General features: G+C 38.4%; 3 protein-coding genes and 1 long non-coding RNA gene across 5 annotated transcripts in view; 2 read left to right on the forward strand and 2 right to left on the reverse strand.

Annotated features, from left to right (window-relative positions):
• Positions 1 to 621: 621 nt before the first annotated feature.
• On the reverse strand, positions 622 to 7097 carry ap3s1 (adaptor related protein complex 3 subunit sigma 1). Of its 2 annotated transcripts, XM_051902810.1 has the most exons (7): positions 6856 to 7097; positions 5571 to 5662; positions 5379 to 5490; positions 5232 to 5303; positions 3999 to 4106; positions 2576 to 2617; positions 1066 to 1199 (listed from the first exon to the last, which is right to left on the reverse strand). In XM_051902810.1, the coding sequence occupies exons 1-6, from the start codon at positions 6922 to 6924 to the stop codon at positions 2582 to 2584; spliced, it is 489 nt and encodes a 162-aa protein (XP_051758770.1). In that variant the 5' UTR covers positions 6925 to 7097; the 3' UTR covers positions 1066 to 1199; positions 2576 to 2581. The 2 variants fall into 2 exon arrangements, with proteins under 2 accessions (XP_051758769.1, XP_051758770.1); XM_051902809.1 differs by lacking the exon at positions 2576 to 2617 and having other exon boundaries at positions 622 to 1199; positions 6856 to 7092.
• An 807-nt stretch (positions 7098 to 7904) lies between these two features.
• Positions 7905 to 15634, forward strand: cdo1 (cysteine dioxygenase, type I). Its single transcript, XM_051902807.1, has 5 exons — positions 7905 to 8128; positions 11703 to 11780; positions 12201 to 12358; positions 12433 to 12602; positions 14963 to 15634. Exons 1-5 carry the CDS (start codon positions 7959 to 7961, stop codon positions 14990 to 14992), a joined length of 606 nt encoding a protein of 201 aa, XP_051758767.1. The 5' UTR covers positions 7905 to 7958; the 3' UTR covers positions 14993 to 15634.
• Positions 15415 to 18834, reverse strand: LOC127517342 (uncharacterized). The gene is made up of 2 exons (XR_007931242.1): positions 18277 to 18834; positions 15415 to 17233 (listed from the first exon to the last, which is right to left on the reverse strand). It is a non-coding gene; the product is annotated as an uncharacterized LOC127517342 (long non-coding RNA).
• Positions 18835 to 18980: 146 nt separating this feature from the next.
• The window catches only part of tmed7 (transmembrane p24 trafficking protein 7), a 6918-nt gene continuing 6375 nt past the window's right edge, over positions 18981 to 19523 (forward strand). Inside the window, exon 1 of the mRNA XM_051902803.1 lies at positions 18981 to 19014. Coding sequence (XP_051758763.1) covers positions 18996 to 19014 — 19 coding nt within the window. The 5' untranslated portion in view covers positions 18981 to 18995. The remainder of the gene's footprint in view (positions 19015 to 19523) is intronic.

Raw genomic sequence — 19523 nt, forward strand, 5'->3', positions numbered from 1 at the left:
ACGAGCATTATTACTGCTGTAACATTATTTTCCTGATGTAACAAGTAATGCATTACATAATCATTACTTTTCTGATGTAACGAGTAAAGTAACGCATTACAGGTAACATGCGTTATGTAATCACAATTTTTCTGCTGTAACGAGTAACGCATTAGTAACGTGCATTACATAATCAGATGACTTTTTTGATGTAACGAGTAAAGTAGCGTGTTACATGTAACTTTCATTACACGATCAGATTACTTTTTTGATGTAACTGCAAATTACATTCTTATCACACAAATACATTTACAGCCAAAAAGTTACTGCAGATGAAGTATTTTTTTACTTGATCTTGGTTTGGAGAAAAATAAATTCCACATATAACAGCTTGCCACTTGGTGGCAGTGTATGATGCACTATTGTCAACTGTAGTGTTTTATGTGCAACTATGCCATCAGAACCCATGCATACGCAAGACAATGCTTTTTGAATAGCTGTCCACTGTAGTGACCTCTATGCGTGAAAGGGTTAATTGTGTTTGAATGTGTCGCCGTGTGTTAATAACTAACCATCCACAAAACAGAATAGTGTTTATGGAAGGTGTAAACTTGAGTATTTCATCAAACAGCAGACACAGAGTTAGAGAAGAAAAAATAATTTGATACTTTATTTTGTTGCAAAAGGAAATACATGCACCACTTAAAAACCAAAGCAAAACTACCGGCATAATAAAAGAGAAGACAAATCATATATAAATATACTCTGAGTACACACATATAGCAATATAATTTAGGCATTTACAGCATGATTGAGATTTCCATACTGGAATGTTTGTTAGGAGTGATGATCGGAGCGCGCGCACACACACACACACACACACACTCACAGACACACTCACAGACACACTCACACACACTCACGACCTCCAACACTGCAGCGAGACACACAGAGGACAGAAGAATCAAATAAATACTTCATTTACAGCCATCATCACACAGTGCCTTCATCAATTGTGATGTCACAATATCTGCTTTGCATTCTAGTAAACACAGTTTCACTGTGAAGACTGGTGTGCAGGCCAGTGTTCACTACTTAAAAGATGGCAGGTTTGGCACTTTGATGCTGATGTCCCCGATGTTAATGTTCTTGGGCATCTCTGGCAGGTTCATGTTCTTGACGGCCGAAACAGCACGCGCCGGAGCTCCCGCGATCCCGGCCTGAACGGACACAAACACACAGTTAAACACGAGAACGTCGCGCACAGAATCACTACAGTCCACCAATCACGCCGAACGCTCCACATCACACACGATGCAAACCGCTCGTGATCTCACAGCTCTGCGCATGCGTTACTCCACACGGCGGGAATCAGACATGACGGGGACCGAGGGACAATTTGAAGGAAAAAATAGTGTGGAAAGGGAATGACGAAAGACATGATAGAGAGCAGAAACTGATCCAGATGAAATGAGGAATGGGAAACGCACAAACCCTTCGAATCTCGGTGAACAGTGAAAGCAACGACTTTACTTTTCTTGAATAACTTTATTTACGTGCATAAAGTCATGAAAGGGAAGTTGAGCTTGTCTTTTCTTCTCTATTGTGCTGTATATCCGAGTGAAATGGCTTTGAAAACAAGAACAAATGTAGGGCGGGGCTTGATTTTGTCTGTGGGGAATTGATTGGATGGTTGTGGTTTGCTATTGGTGGATCTGACAGGTTGCCCCGCCCTCGTCATCAGAGAAGAGAGAGGGGAAGATATTCTGATTCAAGATTACGAGGAATTTAAAAACTACAGATAATTAATTGAGAATAAACACTGCAATATTCCATAATAACCCGATGCTCATGACACAAAGCGTCAGGATTAGAGCGGGTTAATCCAGGTCAAATCCACTGATCAAGATCCAATTAAACTCAGATTAATATTGATGATTCAGGTTGTTTGTTTTCAGGCGGAACAGAAAGTGTGACGTCAGAGAGAATCACGCGTTCGATGAACATTTACTCACATCAGCTTCGTCAAACGGCAGGGTTTGTTTTAATGCTAAAATATATGAACACACAAAGTAAGACTAGTTAAAAATGAAACTAACTAGTTTACAAACAAGTAAAGACTGACTACATGTGTGTTAGTCTCAGATTCTCATATCTGAAAGACGCTTTTAAAGCGTCCAGACAGTTTGGAGTGACAGAAAATCTTCATCAGTCAGTCAGTCTTTACCTGTGTCTGTTCAGCTGGAGCAGTGCATCATGGGACAGTGCAACAGGACAGATGAGAATATTCTACTTACCAGGCATGAGCTGTGAATCTATCTGTGCTACGGCTCTACGGCTCATCTCTAGAGAATTACACCAAATATTCACAGATCTGCTCTATTCTAACCTGCGATCCTGAGGACCGACATTCCCACCGACGGACAAACACTGCAAGAAAGCGGGATGTGCTTTACATCTATGCATCTGTTCGATCCGTTCTGGTTCTGATCAATCTGAGTGTCACGTTCCTCCATCTGTCGTGTCGGTCGCGCAGTGAATGTCTGTCCTCAGGATGATGCGTGTGACAGTCATTGAGTGTGGCGTTCAGCCCTACCTGTGTCTACCTGTCCTGTCTGGGACACTGAAAGATAAACGTCTGCAGAAAGAGAGAAACGCAAAGAGCTGGAGACAGTCAGGAAAGAGTGAAGAGAGACAGTTACAGCAGCTCAAAGATCAACACACTTCATACACAGAAGGGCTGTCGTGACCCACCGTACACCGCCGGTCTCAAATCACACTTCATCAAGAGAGAGATCTGTCATGCTGGTGTACGGTGGGTCTTTATGAGAGGAGATTCAGCTGTCAGATCAGAATACCAAACATGTAAGCATTAAAGAGGACCTATTACTCAAAGTTTTTGGACTCTACATGCTTGAATGTTGATTATTTTCCTCATATTCTCCATTGTTCAGCTCCTCTCTTCCCAGTCTGTCAGTAACACTCTGTTTAGTTCCTGTCTCTATGAAGCCCCTCCTTCTGAAAAGCACGATGTGCTCTGATTGGTCGGCTGGAGCAGTGTGTTGTGATTGGTTATTTGGGAAATATCCCGCCCCTTACCATAGGCCCCGCCCCTTTATTCTGCGCATTAATTATTTAAATGAGGAATATTGTGACGTTTTCGACTCCGGAAGAAAACTCAAAACTAAAATGGAGGCGTTTCAGGGAGTTCAGAAACACTGACACTGATATAGAGAATTTTGCAGCGCTTTTTCATGCTCAAACAGCAACAGTTCAACATGTAAAAAAGCAGAATAGGTCCTTTTTAATGCTTTTTTGCATTGTGACTCAGTCGTTGTGCATTTTTTCCTAAGTAGGATGTCCGTCATGATCTTAATTTTAATTTTAATCACTGTCGAGATGATACAGTCAAGATAACTTAGGCTTTAATAGTTACAGAAATAATGTCACAATGCAAAAAAATGTTTTTTTATGATTTCTTTTTTGGCATTTTTGCCTCTATTATAGAGACATGACAGGACAGAGAGAGAGACGGGATTGAACTTAAGCGTTGAAGCGTCATCAGCTCCAATCGCAATGCAAAAAATCGTAATCAATGCATAATTTGAGTTTGAAATATGGCGTTTGTCTGAGAGATTTCCTTCTATTAGTCAAGAGCTGCAATTGAACTTCAGTATAATAATCGAGCACAAATAAACATCCTGATTTCACCGACACACAAACACACAGGCGCTTCTCTCGTGGTTTGATGATGTCGCATGAGGATGTTTATCTGTGTGAGATGAAGATGATCAGACGTCGCGTCTGTGAGCGCTGAGCCTCGGTCAGATGATGCAACGCGTTTGGGTTTGTTTCCTCTCAATGGCAAAAGCAAGGAATCCCACATGGAGTCTGACCTTCAGAAGAGCAGCAGCAGCAGACATTCAGAACGAAGGCATCACAGAACGGCATTCTGGGACATGCGTTCCACACACACACGCACACACACATGCTCACGGACTGACACGTGTCGCTCTCACCTCAGATTTCTCCATCTTGGTTTGCGCTTCCACCTGCGTGATGATTTCGCTCATGTTGGTTTCCAGCACCATGCCGCCCATCACCATCTCAGCCAGGATGTTATGAACCTGCAGGAAACACAACACACAAAATCAGCGTGATGTAATAGGTGGGTGTGGCTCTGAGGCTCCGCCTTCTTTGAGGTGTAAATTTTCTCCGGTTAATTACTTCCAGTTTTGCCAAGTCCTCGGTTTTACACTGTTGCTGCAGGTTGTTTTTTATTTATGTCCATGGGTTAAAGCGACATGATATTTAGCCCGTGGAATGCGAATTTTACCAAGAACCACCAAAAACGCAGATTTTACCCCCGACACACGATTTTTACCTCGGGACCCCCCTGAAACGCGACCGGGCTAGTTTTGAGTAGCAATTGGGTGGGTTTTGTTTTGAAAACCTAGTAACCCTGATTACTTCTATTCAGATGCGAGTAAAATCATGAACACACTGGAATATAGCAGAAACTGAAGCTTTAATTCTAATCTAAGTGACACTGTTGCTGTTTTTTATATTTAATACTGTAACATTACGTCCTAACCAGACGCGACACGCGATAAAAGGTATATTTTCCATGTTAATCAGTTTTTGTCCTAACTAGCCGCTACAGCGTCACGTGACGATTCTATTTTAGAAACGGTTTCTATTTTTCTGCGACGTCGCGGCTGGAACAACAACACAAAGTATGGCAATGATAATCTCAGGTACTGTTTATGTGCTTTATTTAATGTTAAAAGCATTTGAATATAATTTTGTGTGTGTTTTATAGCCGTACTGAAAGCAACAACGGACAATTCACCTCAGATCTTCAAAATAAATAAAAGAAAACAAGAACATTCAAACTGTCAACTCATTGTGAACAGACAAGTGTATTCTATCACAAAGATTGTTTCAGTAACTCAGAATGTATTCCTAAAACGTTAAAATGGTGTAATATTCATGAATTTGATCCATTTCGTTGCGAGTGCCGTTGAAGCTTGCTGAGAGAGCCCGCCCACGCGCTCTTCTGATTGGCTGTGATTTTTGATTGACTTTATCGCGTCTCACCAGATCATATTCTTTCTCAACTGCTGTTTTCTCATTTTTGTTGTGTACTTATTTAGTTATTGAGAGGAAAATGCAGCACATATTAATCTAAATGTGGATGTGAAGAACGGAGCAGAGTTCGGCTGTGAGTATATATTTGTGAAGCACGTCACCTTATCCATGTGGAAAATCAGGTCGAGTTCACACACGTTCTCGAAGCATTTGTCCAGCGTCTCCACGAACACCTGCAGACACAGAGAGTCACATCACCACATCATCACACTGACCGACCAACATCAGCATCGGCGTCACCCTCACACCTGGATCAGATCCAGAATGCCCAGCTCGCTCTCCGACGAATCCACGCAGAACACGAAGTACAGGGTGGCGTAGTGTCGGTAGATCAGCTTGTTCTCCGAGCCGCCGATTAACCTGAACACACACACGAGACGCAATGAGCCGTGACACACACACGTGACGTCACTGGAGAAAAACATGTCTGTGCGACTTACAATCCGCCCTCCAGGAAGTTGCAAACGTTCTCGTCTCGTTTGGAAACCAGATGAAACGTTTCTCTGATGATCTGCTGCTCTGTGTCTTCAGTCTGAAGGGAATAAAACAGTCACTATAGAGAAGAAAAGACAACGAGTTTAAGCAACACATTTGATTCTCTGGGAATCGAACCCATGACCTCATGCTCTACTGTTTGTAGTCCACTGAAAGCAGCAGGAACAGGATGGTGGTCCTGTCAGAGTCTGCAGCAGTCCCTCAGTGTGAGCAGCAGGTGTCGCTGTTTCACCGCTCATGAACGCCACGCTGGCAGAATCAAACTGTTTCCTCATGTCTTACAGGAGTAAAACTGCTCTAACGTTTATTATAAAACAGCTGAAACTGAATTAGTTTCATAACTGATTAATTCTGCAACATTAACATCCTGTTTATTACCGTGAAGCTCATTCGAATCAATCTGTAGAAATGAAGTCAGCTGATATGAACATGTTAAAGTCGTTTCTTCTCGCACTGACCTTCAATTCTTTGTCAAACTAATAAAGTTTCTAGAATACATGATGATGACAATTAAGTTTAATCAGATCTGACAGCCTCAACATTCAGTGTTTTTCTTTTCAGATGAGCGGCTGACAGAGAAACAAACACGAGCAGGTCACAAGAGCCTGTGAAAATGATAGTGTAACTCTAGAGTGACCTCTGACCCTGATCACATGTCAAGAGACAAAGAGTGGCTCCCTCTTTAATATTTCACAGGCTGCAGTCACTGCGCTCACACACACACACACACACACACACACACACACACACACACTCACTTTTGCACGCAGTCACACACGCTCACACACACTCACACACACTCACAGACACTTACATAAACACATATAAACACACACTCAGACACAAACACACATATACACATATACTCACACACAAACACACACACACACTCACACACATACACTTACATAAACACATATAAACACATTCAGACACAAACACACATACACACTCACCTACACACACACACACTCACTCACTCACTCTCTCTCTCTCACACACACTAACACAATTATGTTAGTCTATAATCAATAAATAAAATGACATCTTAATAAACCACATTTATCCTAAATTATAATTCATATATGCTTAATATTTCTGTAACAGCAGTTAACCGAATACTTTATTTATCCGACAAATCAGCTGTTCAGTTATTCACACCAACACACAGTGGCGTGTAAAGCAGAGGCATGATTAAATAATAATAATCATATCAAATTATTCACTCACGTAATGCTCGTAGAATTTCGACAGTCGTGGTTTGCCATGATTATTAAATATCAGAATGGCTTTTATCATGTTCACCGCTATGGTCGTGTCCAGCTGCGGCTGAAGTCGTCGATGTTAGAGAGTGTTATTACAATAATCAATAAGTTAACTAATAATCGGAATCTGACACGCACAGCAGAGCAGAAGAGCGGAACCTGTCAACGAGCGCAACAGAGTGACTTCCGCTACAGCGAGAAGCTTCCAATGACGCAGCGACGCTGTCAAAATAAAAGTCATGAAAAGCTGATCCAAGTCAGGAAAGCGATTTACTTTTACACATTTAATTATAATTAAAAATTATATATAATTATTTATATTTATATATTTAATATAATTGAAATATAGAATTTTACAGGATCAGACTTCTGAAATCGGTCATCTATCTACGTCGGCAATATTTTACCCTTCAAATAAACCTGATTTCTCATGATCGTCCACATGATGGCGCAAGATCGCACATGAAAACAATCGATGACACGAGAACACTTTACAACGCAGAATAACATTCGGTAGTTTTAATACAAACAAACAAACAATTTTCTCATTCGTATTTTCCGTCAGTTCATCTACTGGGTTATTTTTCATGTTAAAGATTCTGGAATATCTAAAGAATCTGCATTATTTCTGCACTTGGAAAAGATGTCCATATTTTCCATCAAAATAAAGTAATATGACGCTTTTATCTTTTTTACTGTATGTGTAAAGGTACCAATTTAGAGATAAAACTACCGGTAAATATAAAGTTAATAACAGTTCATTTTCTGAATGAAAAAGCGGGTCAATCCAAACTATAAAGGGGGTGGTCCATTGTTAAAAATCGAGAAAGAAACAAAAATTGTATTTATTTGCTCTCACATGTTGGTTTGTTCAATCAGTGACGGTTTATTAAAATCTACATCATAGATTAAAGAGCATGTTTACATCAGTTTGTGTAGTAAAACTTTAATTGCACTCAGCGGACCCTCCCTCTCGCGCGCCAGTGGTACAGTCCATAAAAGTTCTGCTGGATCTATAAAAGCTCGAACTCCCTCAGCGAGACTCGAACCGCAGAAGAACCGTTGAAGATGGAGCAAACCGAAGTAGTGAAACCAGAAACTCTGGATGATCTGATTAAAACTCTGCACAAGATTTTTGAAAGTGACAATGTTAATGTGGAAGAAGTGCAGAGCATCATGGAAGCGTATGAAAGTAATCCTCAGGAGTGGATGAAATTCGCCAAATTTGACCAATACAGGTAATTAATTATTATTAACGATCATGATTGTCTCATAAAATTATTATTATTAACGATTTTTCTTGTCTCATAAAACAATTATTTTTAGTCTGCTAATATTATGCATTTAGGCTTACAATCACCATGGTTTTATTTTATATATTTTTAACACAACTGAAAAAATGTTTTTTAATGTTGCAAACTTCTCAGTCTGCCTCTGAGCATCAGATGTAAACACAAACAGAGAATTGGACTTCAGTTAGTCAACTTTTACTCCAACTATCAAATAATGTTCTTTTGTTTAGAGCAATATTGGGTCTCAAATAACGACGCTATTGCTCAAATTCAATCAAATGCAAGTCCAGTTATTTTTGAGTAGATGCGATGCGTTCAGAATCAGTTTTTCCTCCGGTGATGTTTTGAGGGGCGGGGCTTCGTTTCAGGAGGCGGAGATGAAGCTGGCCAATCAGAGCGCGGCTCCTAGCGCACACCCGCTGCTCTCAGTTCCATCAAATGTTCCAGCAGAAAAACACACATTCCATTCCCGCCACATGGAACAAACCTTTCTAGATTGTTCGACACAAACAGTTTCAAGATACAGGACGTTCTCTTTATCTCACCGACTCAGTTGAGTAGTAATGCCAAAATTGATTCCTGCAGTATGTGTACCAGGAGCAACAACAAACAATTATTATAATTATAAATGATCATTAATCTCCTAAATCAACTTGTATAGGAAAGAAATACTGGAAGGAAAAACTGTATGGAAGCCCATTTCCACCACATAAGAAAAAAAAAAACATGCTTTTGTACATCATAATAATTATGAAAATTATGATACAAAAAGTCATAACTATGAATTTATAATAGATTAAAAATGGCGAAATGAGATGCAATCAAAACTATGACTTAAACCTTTGATGCTGTTCGTTCATTTTTGATCGAAAAATTTTATGTTTTGTTTTTTACTTAATTGGAATTACGCAACTTGGTAAAGGTTTTGGTCTTGGTTATGAACGCATAAAAAATCATGGACATGATTCGAAAAGGTTAAATGGTCCTGAAAAAAATAGCCACACTTGTACTGTTCGCGGTCAAACATGAGCGCATTCTAAACGAATGGGAAACGAATTTCACCTAGTGGAAGCGTTTGGTACTGCAGCCAAACAAAATCACACTCGGTTTTTTTGGATATCTATGGTAGCTTGTTTCCGCCATGAAATAAAAAATAAAAAGAGGTAATTGCGACTTCAGACTTTATATCACGAAATTCTGACTTTATATCACGAAATTCTGACTTTAACTTGCAATTCTGACTTTATATCTCCCAATTCTGACATTTTAACTCACAATTCTGACTTTATAACTCCCAATTCTGACTTTAACTCGCAATTCAGACTTTATATCACGAAATTCTGACTTTATGTCTCACAATTCTGACTTTATAACTCCCAATTCTGACTTTATATCACGAAATTCTGACTTTATATCATGAAATTCTGACTTTATATCACGCAATTCTGACTTTTTAACTCACAATTCTGACTTTATAACTCGCAATTCTGACTTTATATCACGAAATTCTGACTTTATAACTCCCAATTCTGACTTTATATCACGAAATTCTGACTTTATATCACGCAATTCTGACTTTTTAACTCACAATTCTGACTTTATAACTCGCAATTCTGACTTTATATCACGCAATTCTGACTTTATATCACGCAATTCTGACTTTTTAACTCGCAATTCTGACTTTATATCACGAAATTCTGACTTTATATCACGCAATTCTGACTTTTTAACTCACAATTCTGACTTTATAACTCGCAATTCTGACTTTATATCACGAAATTCTGACTTTATAACTCCCAATTCTGACTTTATATCACGAAATTCTGACTTTATATCACGCAATTCTGACTTTTTAACTCACAATTCTGACTTTATAACTCGCAATTCTGACTTTATATCACGAAATTCTGACTTTATATCACGCAATTCTGACTTTATATCACGAAATTCTGACTTTATAACTCCCAATTCTGACTTTATAACTCCCAATTCTGACTTTATATCACGAAATTCTGACTTTATATCACGCAATTCTGACTTTTTAACTCACAATTCTGACTTTATAACTCGCAATTCTGACTTTATATCACGAAATTCTGACTTTATAACTCCCAATTCTGACTTTATATCACGAAATTCTGACTTTATATCACGCAATTCTGACTTTTTAACTCACAATTCTGACTTTATAACTCGCAATTCTGACTTTATATCACGCAATTCTGACTTTTTAACTCACAATTCTGACTTTATAACTCCCAATTCTGACTTTATATCACGAAATTCTGACTTTATATCACGCAATTCTGACTTTATATCACGAAATTCTGACTTTATAACTCCCAATTCTGACTTTATAACTCGCAATTCTGACTTTATATCACGAAATTCTGACTTTATATCACGCAATTCTGACTTTATATCACGAAATTCTGACTTTATAACTCCCAATTCTGACTTTATAACTCCCAATTCTGACTTTATATCACGAAATTCTGACTTTATATCACGCAATTCTGACTTTTTAACTCACAATTCTGACTTTATAACTCGCAATTCTGACTTTATATCACGAAATTCTGACTTTATAACTCCCAATTCTGACTTTATATCACGAAATTCTGACTTTATATCACGCAATTCTGACTTTTTAACTCACAATTCTGACTTTATAACTCGCAATTCTGACTTTATATCACGCAATTCTGACTTTTTAACTCACAATTCTGACTTTATAACTCCCAATTCTGACTTTATATCACGAAATTCTGACTTTATATCACGCAATTCTGACTTTATATCACGAAATTCTGACTTTATAACTCCCAATTCTGACTTTATAACTCCCAATTCTGACTTTATATCACGCAATTCTGACTTTTTAACTCCCAATTCTGACTTTATAACTCCCAATTCTGACTTTATATCACGCAATTCTGACTTTTTAACTCGCAATTCTGACTTTATATCACGCAATTCTGACTTTATAACTCGCAATTCGGACTTTATAACTCCCAATTCTGACTTTATATCACGAAATTCTGACTTTATAACTCCCAATTCTGACTTTATAACTCCCAATTCTGACTTTATATCACGAAATTCTGACTTTATAACTCCCAATTCTGACTTTATATCACGCAATTCTGACTTTATATCACGAAATTCTGACTTTATAACTCCCAATTCTGACTTAGTCTCGCAATTCTGACTTTATAACTCCCAATTCTGATTTTATATCACGCAATTCTGACTTTATAACTCCCAATTCTGACTTTATAACTCCCAATTCTGACTTTATATCATGAAATTCTGACTTTATAACTCCCAATTCTGACTTTATAACTCACAATTCTGACTTTATATCTTGCAGTTCTGACTTTTTTAACTCGCAATTCTGACTTTATATTTTTTTATTTAGTGGCGGAAACAAGCTTCCATAAATATAGTACATTCAAAATATAGTACAATGAAAAAAAATGACGGATGAAAGTATGTTTTAATAAGCATGTCTTTACAGGTACACCAGGAATCTCGTCAATGAGGGAAATGGAAAATTCAACCTGATGATCCTGTGCTGGGGTGAAGGACATGGCAGGTAAATGCTCAGATGCTGCCGTTTGAGTTATAAATCAGTCTATATTCACTTCTCAAACTAAAAAAACCTAAAATCATTTATGGATCAATAATTAAACAAGCAGAACACATGTGTCAATGAATTAGAGATGTTAACAGGCAGATAACGGCCTGACGGAACAGTCCAATGTCTTGTGATTAGTTAAGTCATAAAGAGAGATAATATATTCAAAGCCCTTAATAAATTGATTGAATTTGAGATAAACTGAGGACATCGCCTCATAAAAGCATAAGCAGTTTTTCAATGTAGGAGAAGAAAAAGGAAGCAAAGAGCCTGATTTGTTGTTCATCTTTACCTACTACAGAAGCACAGGGATAGTTATAATGTTTCTAAACATAGAAGCGTGTGTTTCTGAGTTTGCCGTGTTTGGCTCCACTGCAGCAGCATCCACGATCACACGGACTCGCACTGCTTCCTGAAGCTCCTGCAGGGCCAGCTGAAGGAGACGCTGTTCGACTGGCCCGACCGCAGACTGCAGGGCGGGATGGTGCAGAAGTCACAGCGGGTCCTGCTGGAAAACCAGTGCGCGTACATTAACGGTGAGAATCACCGCCGGATGTGAGCAGAAGCTCCTCTGACCGACATGCGTCTGACCTTTACTGCACTGTTTCAGACTCCATCGGCCTCCATCGCGTGGAGAACGTCAGTCACACGGAGAGCGCCGTCAGCTTGCACCTCTACAGTCCTCCCTTCCAGTCCTGCCAGACGTTCGACCAGCGCACTGGACACCGCAACACTGTCAAGATGACCTTCTGGAGTAAATATGGCGAGAGGACACCGTATGTAAGTGTGCATGTCCGATCTAAGGCCCAGCTGGTATTAAGATGCGTTTTGGTCGATCGGATCACAAGTGAACAACGCTAAATGCAAGTGTAAAACGTTTTGAGCTTGTCCACTTTCGACCACTTTCAGAGGTAGATGAAAAAGCATTCGACCAGAATGCTTTTGTAGTGTAGACGCTCATGTGATCAAACACCTACTGACCTAACACATAACACCGTGTCCTAACCAGACGCGATGCGAACGACAAACAATTTAGACGCCTTTCCACAGCATACGACAAACGACAGCCGTTGGACCGTGGAGAGTAGTACGGGGGCTGCGTGGAGTTCTGATCATATGCGAGTGCAGAAATTTCGGATGCGATTTGAGCTTCGGATGCATTGAAATATTTGAACTTCTGCAGCTAGACCGTATGCGACCGGCCGACCGGATATGATGTATTCTAATCAAAACTATAAGCGCGAAGTTAGAATTACCAACATTTTAACACTTTAACGTTATTCTGTAAACACTATTTCTGTAAAATGGCGGTTATTAATAATTATGTCCATTTTTTTTATAATTATTAAATCATTTTTTACGTTGATTAGCTCTATAAAATCTACTATGTATTTATTTTAGATGTATTGAGGGTCATTTGCTTTGTGTGGATATATTAATGCATGCATTAACGTTACATTCATTAAAATCGTTCAGTTTACCATGCAATAAACAGAGCATAACGGTTGTTTCACGACCAATTTCAAAGTTCCGTACGACTGTGGCTAGGGGGCGAAATTCGTCAATCGGATGCGAATGTCGTGTGCAGTGGAAAGGCGGCTTTTGTCTGTCCACACCAGACGCGACACGACTATGAGATGCGATAAAGTCAATCAAAAATCACAGCCAATCAGAAGAGAGCGTGGGCGGGCTCTCTCGGCAAGCTTCAACGGCACTCGCAACGAAACGGATTAAGTAAATAATCAAATTCATGAATATTACACCATTTTAATATTATTAAATATACATACTGAGTTACTGAAATAATCTTTGTCATCGAATACACTTGTCTGTTCACAATGAGTTGACAGTTTGAACGTTTTTGTTTCCTTTTAATTATTTTTAAGATCTGAGGTGAATTGTCCATTGTTGCTTTCAGTACGACTATAAAAGACACACAAAATTATATTCAAACGCTTTTAACATTAAATAAAGCACATAAACATTACCTGAGATTATCATTGCCATACTTTGTGTTGTTGTTCCAGCCGCGACGTCACAGAAAAATAGGAATCGTTACTAAAATCGTTGCATGTTGCCGTCACGGCTTGTGACGTACCAAGCACAATGCTATCTCGCCATTCCTGATTTCTAACACACAATCACAGCGTTCGGCCGAAAAACATACATAGACCCTCCCCTCGACGAATTCAGGTGGTTGAAAGTGTACAAAAGAAACAGATTAAAACACCAGGTGTAAACGGGAATGTGTCTCCCTCGTCCACTTGCGATCTGATCGACCGAAACGTTTCACACTCATTTCATCTGCAGTGGCAGTCGAATGTTGATATTAAAGTCATCATGAAAGGGAAGTTGCGCTTGTGTTTTTTTTTCTATTGTGCCGTATATCCGAGTGAAACGGCTTCGCAAACAAGAACAAATGTAGGGCGGGGCTTGATTTTGTCTGTGGGGAATTGATTGGATGGTTGTGGTTTGCTATTGGTGGATCTCATGTGAGTGACAGGTTGCCCCGCCCTCATCATCAGAGAAGAGAAGAGATGCTGCAAGAGGGAGGGGAAGTTAAAAGTTAAATCACAAAAAAAAATCCATAAAAAAACACAAGATTTGCCTGTTTTGATTTAATGGTGACTTTAAGAAACAATCCGATAAGATAAATCAGGTGAATGAATATGAATGAATCCTGGAACACTTTGAAAGAGTCTTTGGCAGGAAAGTTAATATTTAGTTATCAGAAGATAAACACTCTGCTGGATTGATGTTTTGAGTCTGTTCAGAACTGTACGTTCCCTCGGCGCAGGCAACATTCCAGCGCAGGCGTTACGCCTCTCGATGATGTAGCGTCTGTTTTGCAGCGCTGCAGAAATCCTGCTGTGGACTGATGCATGCTGGATAATGTCTTCCACATGCGGCGCTCCACTTCTGCCAAACTTATCTTCATTCAGAGGTTGCATAAGATTACCTTGACCAAATTGCTGTCTGGACAAAATTGTTTCAACATCAGCGCTGTACTTTGATAAGATAAGATAGGAAAGCGCCAATGAGCCCGTCGCTCTGTCATTAACTCGCTTTTAAGTTTGTCTTTATCTGTTAATTAGAAGTTTGTGCTTTTGTTTGACCACTTTTGTACCGCTTTCTTACAGGAAACAACCCTTTCACAAGAAAACAACTGAGATGGCGAGAACGACGATGCTCGATGGAAGCCAAATTTACACATAAATGATGTTTAAAACTTGATCCAACACTTTTTGAGATTGGCAAAGGACAGTGGGAAGAGGGTCTCGGCGGTAATTAAAGTAGCTTAATCGTGGCCTAGTTTAACGCTGGCAGGCGCTGCTGAAGCCAGGCTGAATGGAGCCGTGCCGTCAATCTGCTCTTTGTTGGAGGAGAAGCCATTCTCCCAGCATTCCTCTGTGTCTGTGACCTGTGTAATCGCTCTTTTGTACTGTTATGGGATGAGAGCTGTTTGTTGGAAGTGTGTAATTTATGAGAAGAAACTATTTGTCTTTCCTTTTGTCCCTCTGAAATGAAAGTGCTGTCCTGAAACGGCCTCCATCGGCATCAGCGGGAACCACAGCACTTCGATCGGTGTGTGTTATTGATAATCGCCAGGCCTCCAATCTCCACATGCTTTTTATTCAATTTCCAGATGAACGTTTGCATGGAAGAGTTTATTTTTATGAATCTTGCTGTCAGTAATTGATATCTGTGGTCTCTGCATTTGTAAACTGGAGCTTTTATTTAAAATGGACCTGAATCTTACCTGGAAATGAATTTTTGTCTTAACATTGAAGTAAATAAAAAACGTTTACCCACATGTGTGTTTTGTCTTCAGTTCTGCAGAACTCCTCTGCTTATTGATGTGATGCATTGATAGAAGTGTGAATGATGGACGGCTCGATCGAGTTTGTCTCGGCATGTCTGAACTTCAGCTCTTCTAGAGGCTGCTGTCGTTCCTGTTGCCGCATGTCTGCGGTTCCTCACAGCGAACGGAATGTTCTGGCAAGGTTATGAACTGTAATGTTACTAGAACGTTCATTGAAAGTTATCTGGATTTTAATAATGTTCTCAAAACATTAGGTACAATGTTACTTGTAATCAACATTGTCTAAAGGGGACCATCAATTAACCCTTTCATGCATAGAGGTCACTACGGTGGACAGCTATTCAAAAAGCATTTTCTTGCATATGCATGGGTTCTGATGGCATAGTTGCACATACTGTAAAACACTACAGTGGACCCTAGTGCATCATCCAATACACTGCCACCAAGTGGCAAGCTGTTGTATGTGGATTTTTTTCCCCAAACCAAGATCAAGTAACATCTAAGGAGTCATATCATTGTTAAATTTTCCAAGTATTGATTTTAGATTGGGAGGAATTTCTGATTAATCATATGTCCACTAAATTGGACATCATGCATCACTAGCTGTATTCATACTATTACTGTGACTGTTCTTGACAATACTTTTTTTGGCTGTAAATAAATGTATTTGTGTTATAAGAATGTAATTTGCAGTTACATCAAAAAAGTAATCTGATTACATAATGCATGTTTCATGTAACGTTACTTGTTACATCAAAAAAGTAATCTCATTACGAAATGCACGTTAATTGTAATGCATTACTCGTTACAGCAGAAAAGTAATGTGATTACGTAATGCACGTTACCTGTAATGCGTTACTTTACTCGTTACATGAAAAAAGTAATCTGATTACATAATGAACGTTACATGTAACAGGTTACTTTACTTGTTACATCAAAAAAGTCACCTGATTATGTAATGCACGTTACTAATGCGTTACTTTACTCGTTACATGAAAAAAGTAATCTGGTTACATAATGAACGTTACATGTAACAGGTTACTTTACTTGTTACATCAAAAAAGTCACATGATTATGTAATGCACATTACTAATGCGTTACTTTACTCGTTACATGAAAATAGTAATCTGGTTACATAATGAACGTTACATGTAACACATTACTTTACTTGTTACATCAAAAAAGTCACCTGATTATGTAATGCACGTTACTAATGCGTTACTTTACTCGTTACATGAAAAAAGTAATGTGATTACGTAATGCATGTTACCTGTAATGCGTTACTTTACGCGTTACATCTAAAAGTTATCTGATTACATAATGAACGTTACATGTAACAGGTTACTTTACTTGTTACATCAAAAAAGTCACCTGATTATGTAATGCACGTTACTAATGCGTTACTTTACTCGTTACATGAAAATAGTAATCTGGTTACATAATGAACGTTACATGTAATACATGTAATTCACGTTACCAATGTGTTACTTGTTACATGAAAAAAGTAATCTGATAACGTAATGCACGTTACTTGTAATGCATTACTCGTTACATCAGAAAAGTAATGTGATTACGTAATGCATGTTACCTGTTATGCGTTACTTTACTCGTTACATCAAAAAAGTAATCTGATTACATAATGAACGTTACATGTAACAGGTTACTTTACTTGTTACATCAAAAAAGTCATCTGATTATGTAATGCACGTTACTAATGCGTTACTTTACTCGTTACATGAAAATAGTAATCTGGTTACATAATGAACGTTACATGTAACACATTACTTTACTTGTTACATCAAAAAAGTCACCTGATTATGTAATGCATGTTACTAATGTACTAACGTTACATGTTACATGAAAATAGTAATCTGGTTACATAATGAACGTTACATGTAACACATTACTTTACTTGTTACATCAAAAAAGTCACCTGATTATGTAATGCATGTTACTAATGTACTAACGTTACATGTTACATGAAAATAGTAATCTGGTTACATAATGAACGTTACATGTAACACATTACTTTACTTGTTACATCAAAAAAGTCACCTGATTATGTAATGCACGTTACTAATGCGTTACTTTACTCGTTACATGAAAATAGTAATCTGGTTACATAATGAACGTTACATGTAATACATGTAATTCACGTTACCAATGTGTTACTTGTTACATGAAAAAAGTAATCTGATAACGTAATGCACGTTACTAATGCGTTACTTTACTCGTTACATGAAAATAGTAATCTGGTTACATAATGAACGTTACATGTAACACATTACTTTACTTGTTACATCAAAAAAGTCACCTGATTATGTAATGCATGTTACTAATGTACTAACGTTACATGTTACATGAAAATAGTAATCTGGTTACATAATGAACGTTACATGTAACACATTACTTTACTTGTTACATCAAAAAAGTCACCTGATTATGTAATGCACGTTACTAATGCGTTACTTTACTCGTTACATAATGAACGTTACATGTAATACATGTAATTCACGTTACCAATGTGTTACTTGTTACATGAAAAAAGTAATCTGATAACGTAATGCATGTTACTTGTAATGCATTACTCGTTACAGCAGAAAAGTAATGTGATTACGTAATGCATGTTACCTGTTATGCGTTACTTTACTCGTTACATCAAAAAGTCACCTGATTATGTAGTGCATGTTACTAATGCGTTATTTCCGGCACTGCTCTTTTCAGATGAGATTGAAAACACCTGATCTCTAGTTTTTCCACAGACATGCAAAGTTCAACTTGTATGAAGGTCTTCTCTGAAGTGCTATTGTTGTTTACAACATCATTCACTCCCTGTCAAGGGGTTTAAAACACACTTGATATTCAGTAATATTATTGATCAGACTTCAGTGACTATCAGATGAGAACAAAACTTGATCTGAATATTGTCTTCTGTAGATCTGTGCTGTATGAAGTGCTGTAGAAATAAAGCTTCCAGTGTGATTCTGTAAATGCATGTTCTTCATGCACACTTGTGCCAAATGAAGAGTTGTGTAACATGCGGGACGGGAGCATGTGCCAACAAAATCAATACGGCAGGAACCTTGAGCCACCGAGAACTGGAATTCTGTCACGTATTGACAGCATTGCCGTCAGCGTTGAGCTGAAACACCAGGGGCTTCTGGGACACGACCTGACCGTGTTTGTCTGTCAGTAATGTCAAGAGAAAAAGATCCCGGCGGGTTTCATAACCCCACCGATGTTTTCAGCACCTCCATCACTATCATATGAGAGCAGTTGAGAAAACACCCATAAAACATAATGACTGTGTTTATCACTTCATTGCCTTTTCCTCCGGACTCACATCACAGATGCAGAACTGTCACAAAGGTAGAAGATTATTAATAACTTAACTTAATAACTTCAATAGGAATCGATCATTCACAGCAGATAACATTTAATGATCAGCTCTCATTGACTTTATCTGTCTTTATCTTAATCTTTATCTATCGGCAGGAAGAATGAACATTCACACTGTTTTTGTGCTTCCAAAATGATCAAATCATCCACCGTTCTGAAAACATACACAAGATAAAGTGTGTGTGTGTGTGTGTGAGATTGTGAGTGTGTGTTCTTGTATATATGGTTTATGAGGGCACAAATGTGTATAATGACATGGGTATTACAACATAAACATGGTTTATGAGATCACTTTCTGTGTCCTTGTAAACCAAATGGCTTAAAAAATATACTAAACTGTGTTTTTTGAAATTAAAAAAAATGCAGACAGTTTTCTGTGACGGGTTTAGGGGTAGTGTAGAGGACAGAACAGTAAAACAGGATAGAAGAGTTTGTACAGTACAAAAACCATTACGTCTATGGAGAGTCCCCGTAAACCA

This window comes from Ctenopharyngodon idella, chromosome 8, assembly GCF_019924925.1.
Source record: "Ctenopharyngodon idella isolate HZGC_01 chromosome 8, HZGC01, whole genome shotgun sequence".
Taxonomy (NCBI): Eukaryota; Metazoa; Chordata; class Actinopteri; order Cypriniformes; family Xenocyprididae; genus Ctenopharyngodon; species Ctenopharyngodon idella.

What these genes read in the sequence shown, in the direction of transcription:
- ap3s1 (XM_051902809.1), bottom strand. Translation starts at nt 6,924, where the DNA reads ATGATAAAAGCCATTCTGATATTTAATAATCATGGCAAACCACGACTG. An exon ending in AACTTCCTGGAGGGCGGATT is followed by an intron (nt 5,491 to 5,570) that starts GTAAGTCGCACA and finishes GTGTGTGTTCAG; the next exon opens with GTTAATCGGCGGCTCGGAGA. An exon ending in TGATTTTCCACATGGATAAG is followed by an intron (nt 4,107 to 5,231) that starts GTGACGTGCTTC and finishes TGTTTCCTGCAG; the next exon opens with GTTCATAACATCCTGGCTGA.
- cdo1 (XM_051902807.1), top strand. Translation starts at nt 7,959, where the DNA reads ATGGAGCAAACCGAAGTAGTGAAACCAGAAACTCTGGATGATCTGATT. An exon ending in GCCAAATTTGACCAATACAG is followed by an intron (nt 8,129 to 11,702) that starts GTAATTAATTAT and finishes ATGTCTTTACAG; the next exon opens with GTACACCAGGAATCTCGTCA. An exon ending in CCAGTGCGCGTACATTAACG is followed by an intron (nt 12,359 to 12,432) that starts GTGAGAATCACC and finishes GCACTGTTTCAG; the next exon opens with ACTCCATCGGCCTCCATCGC.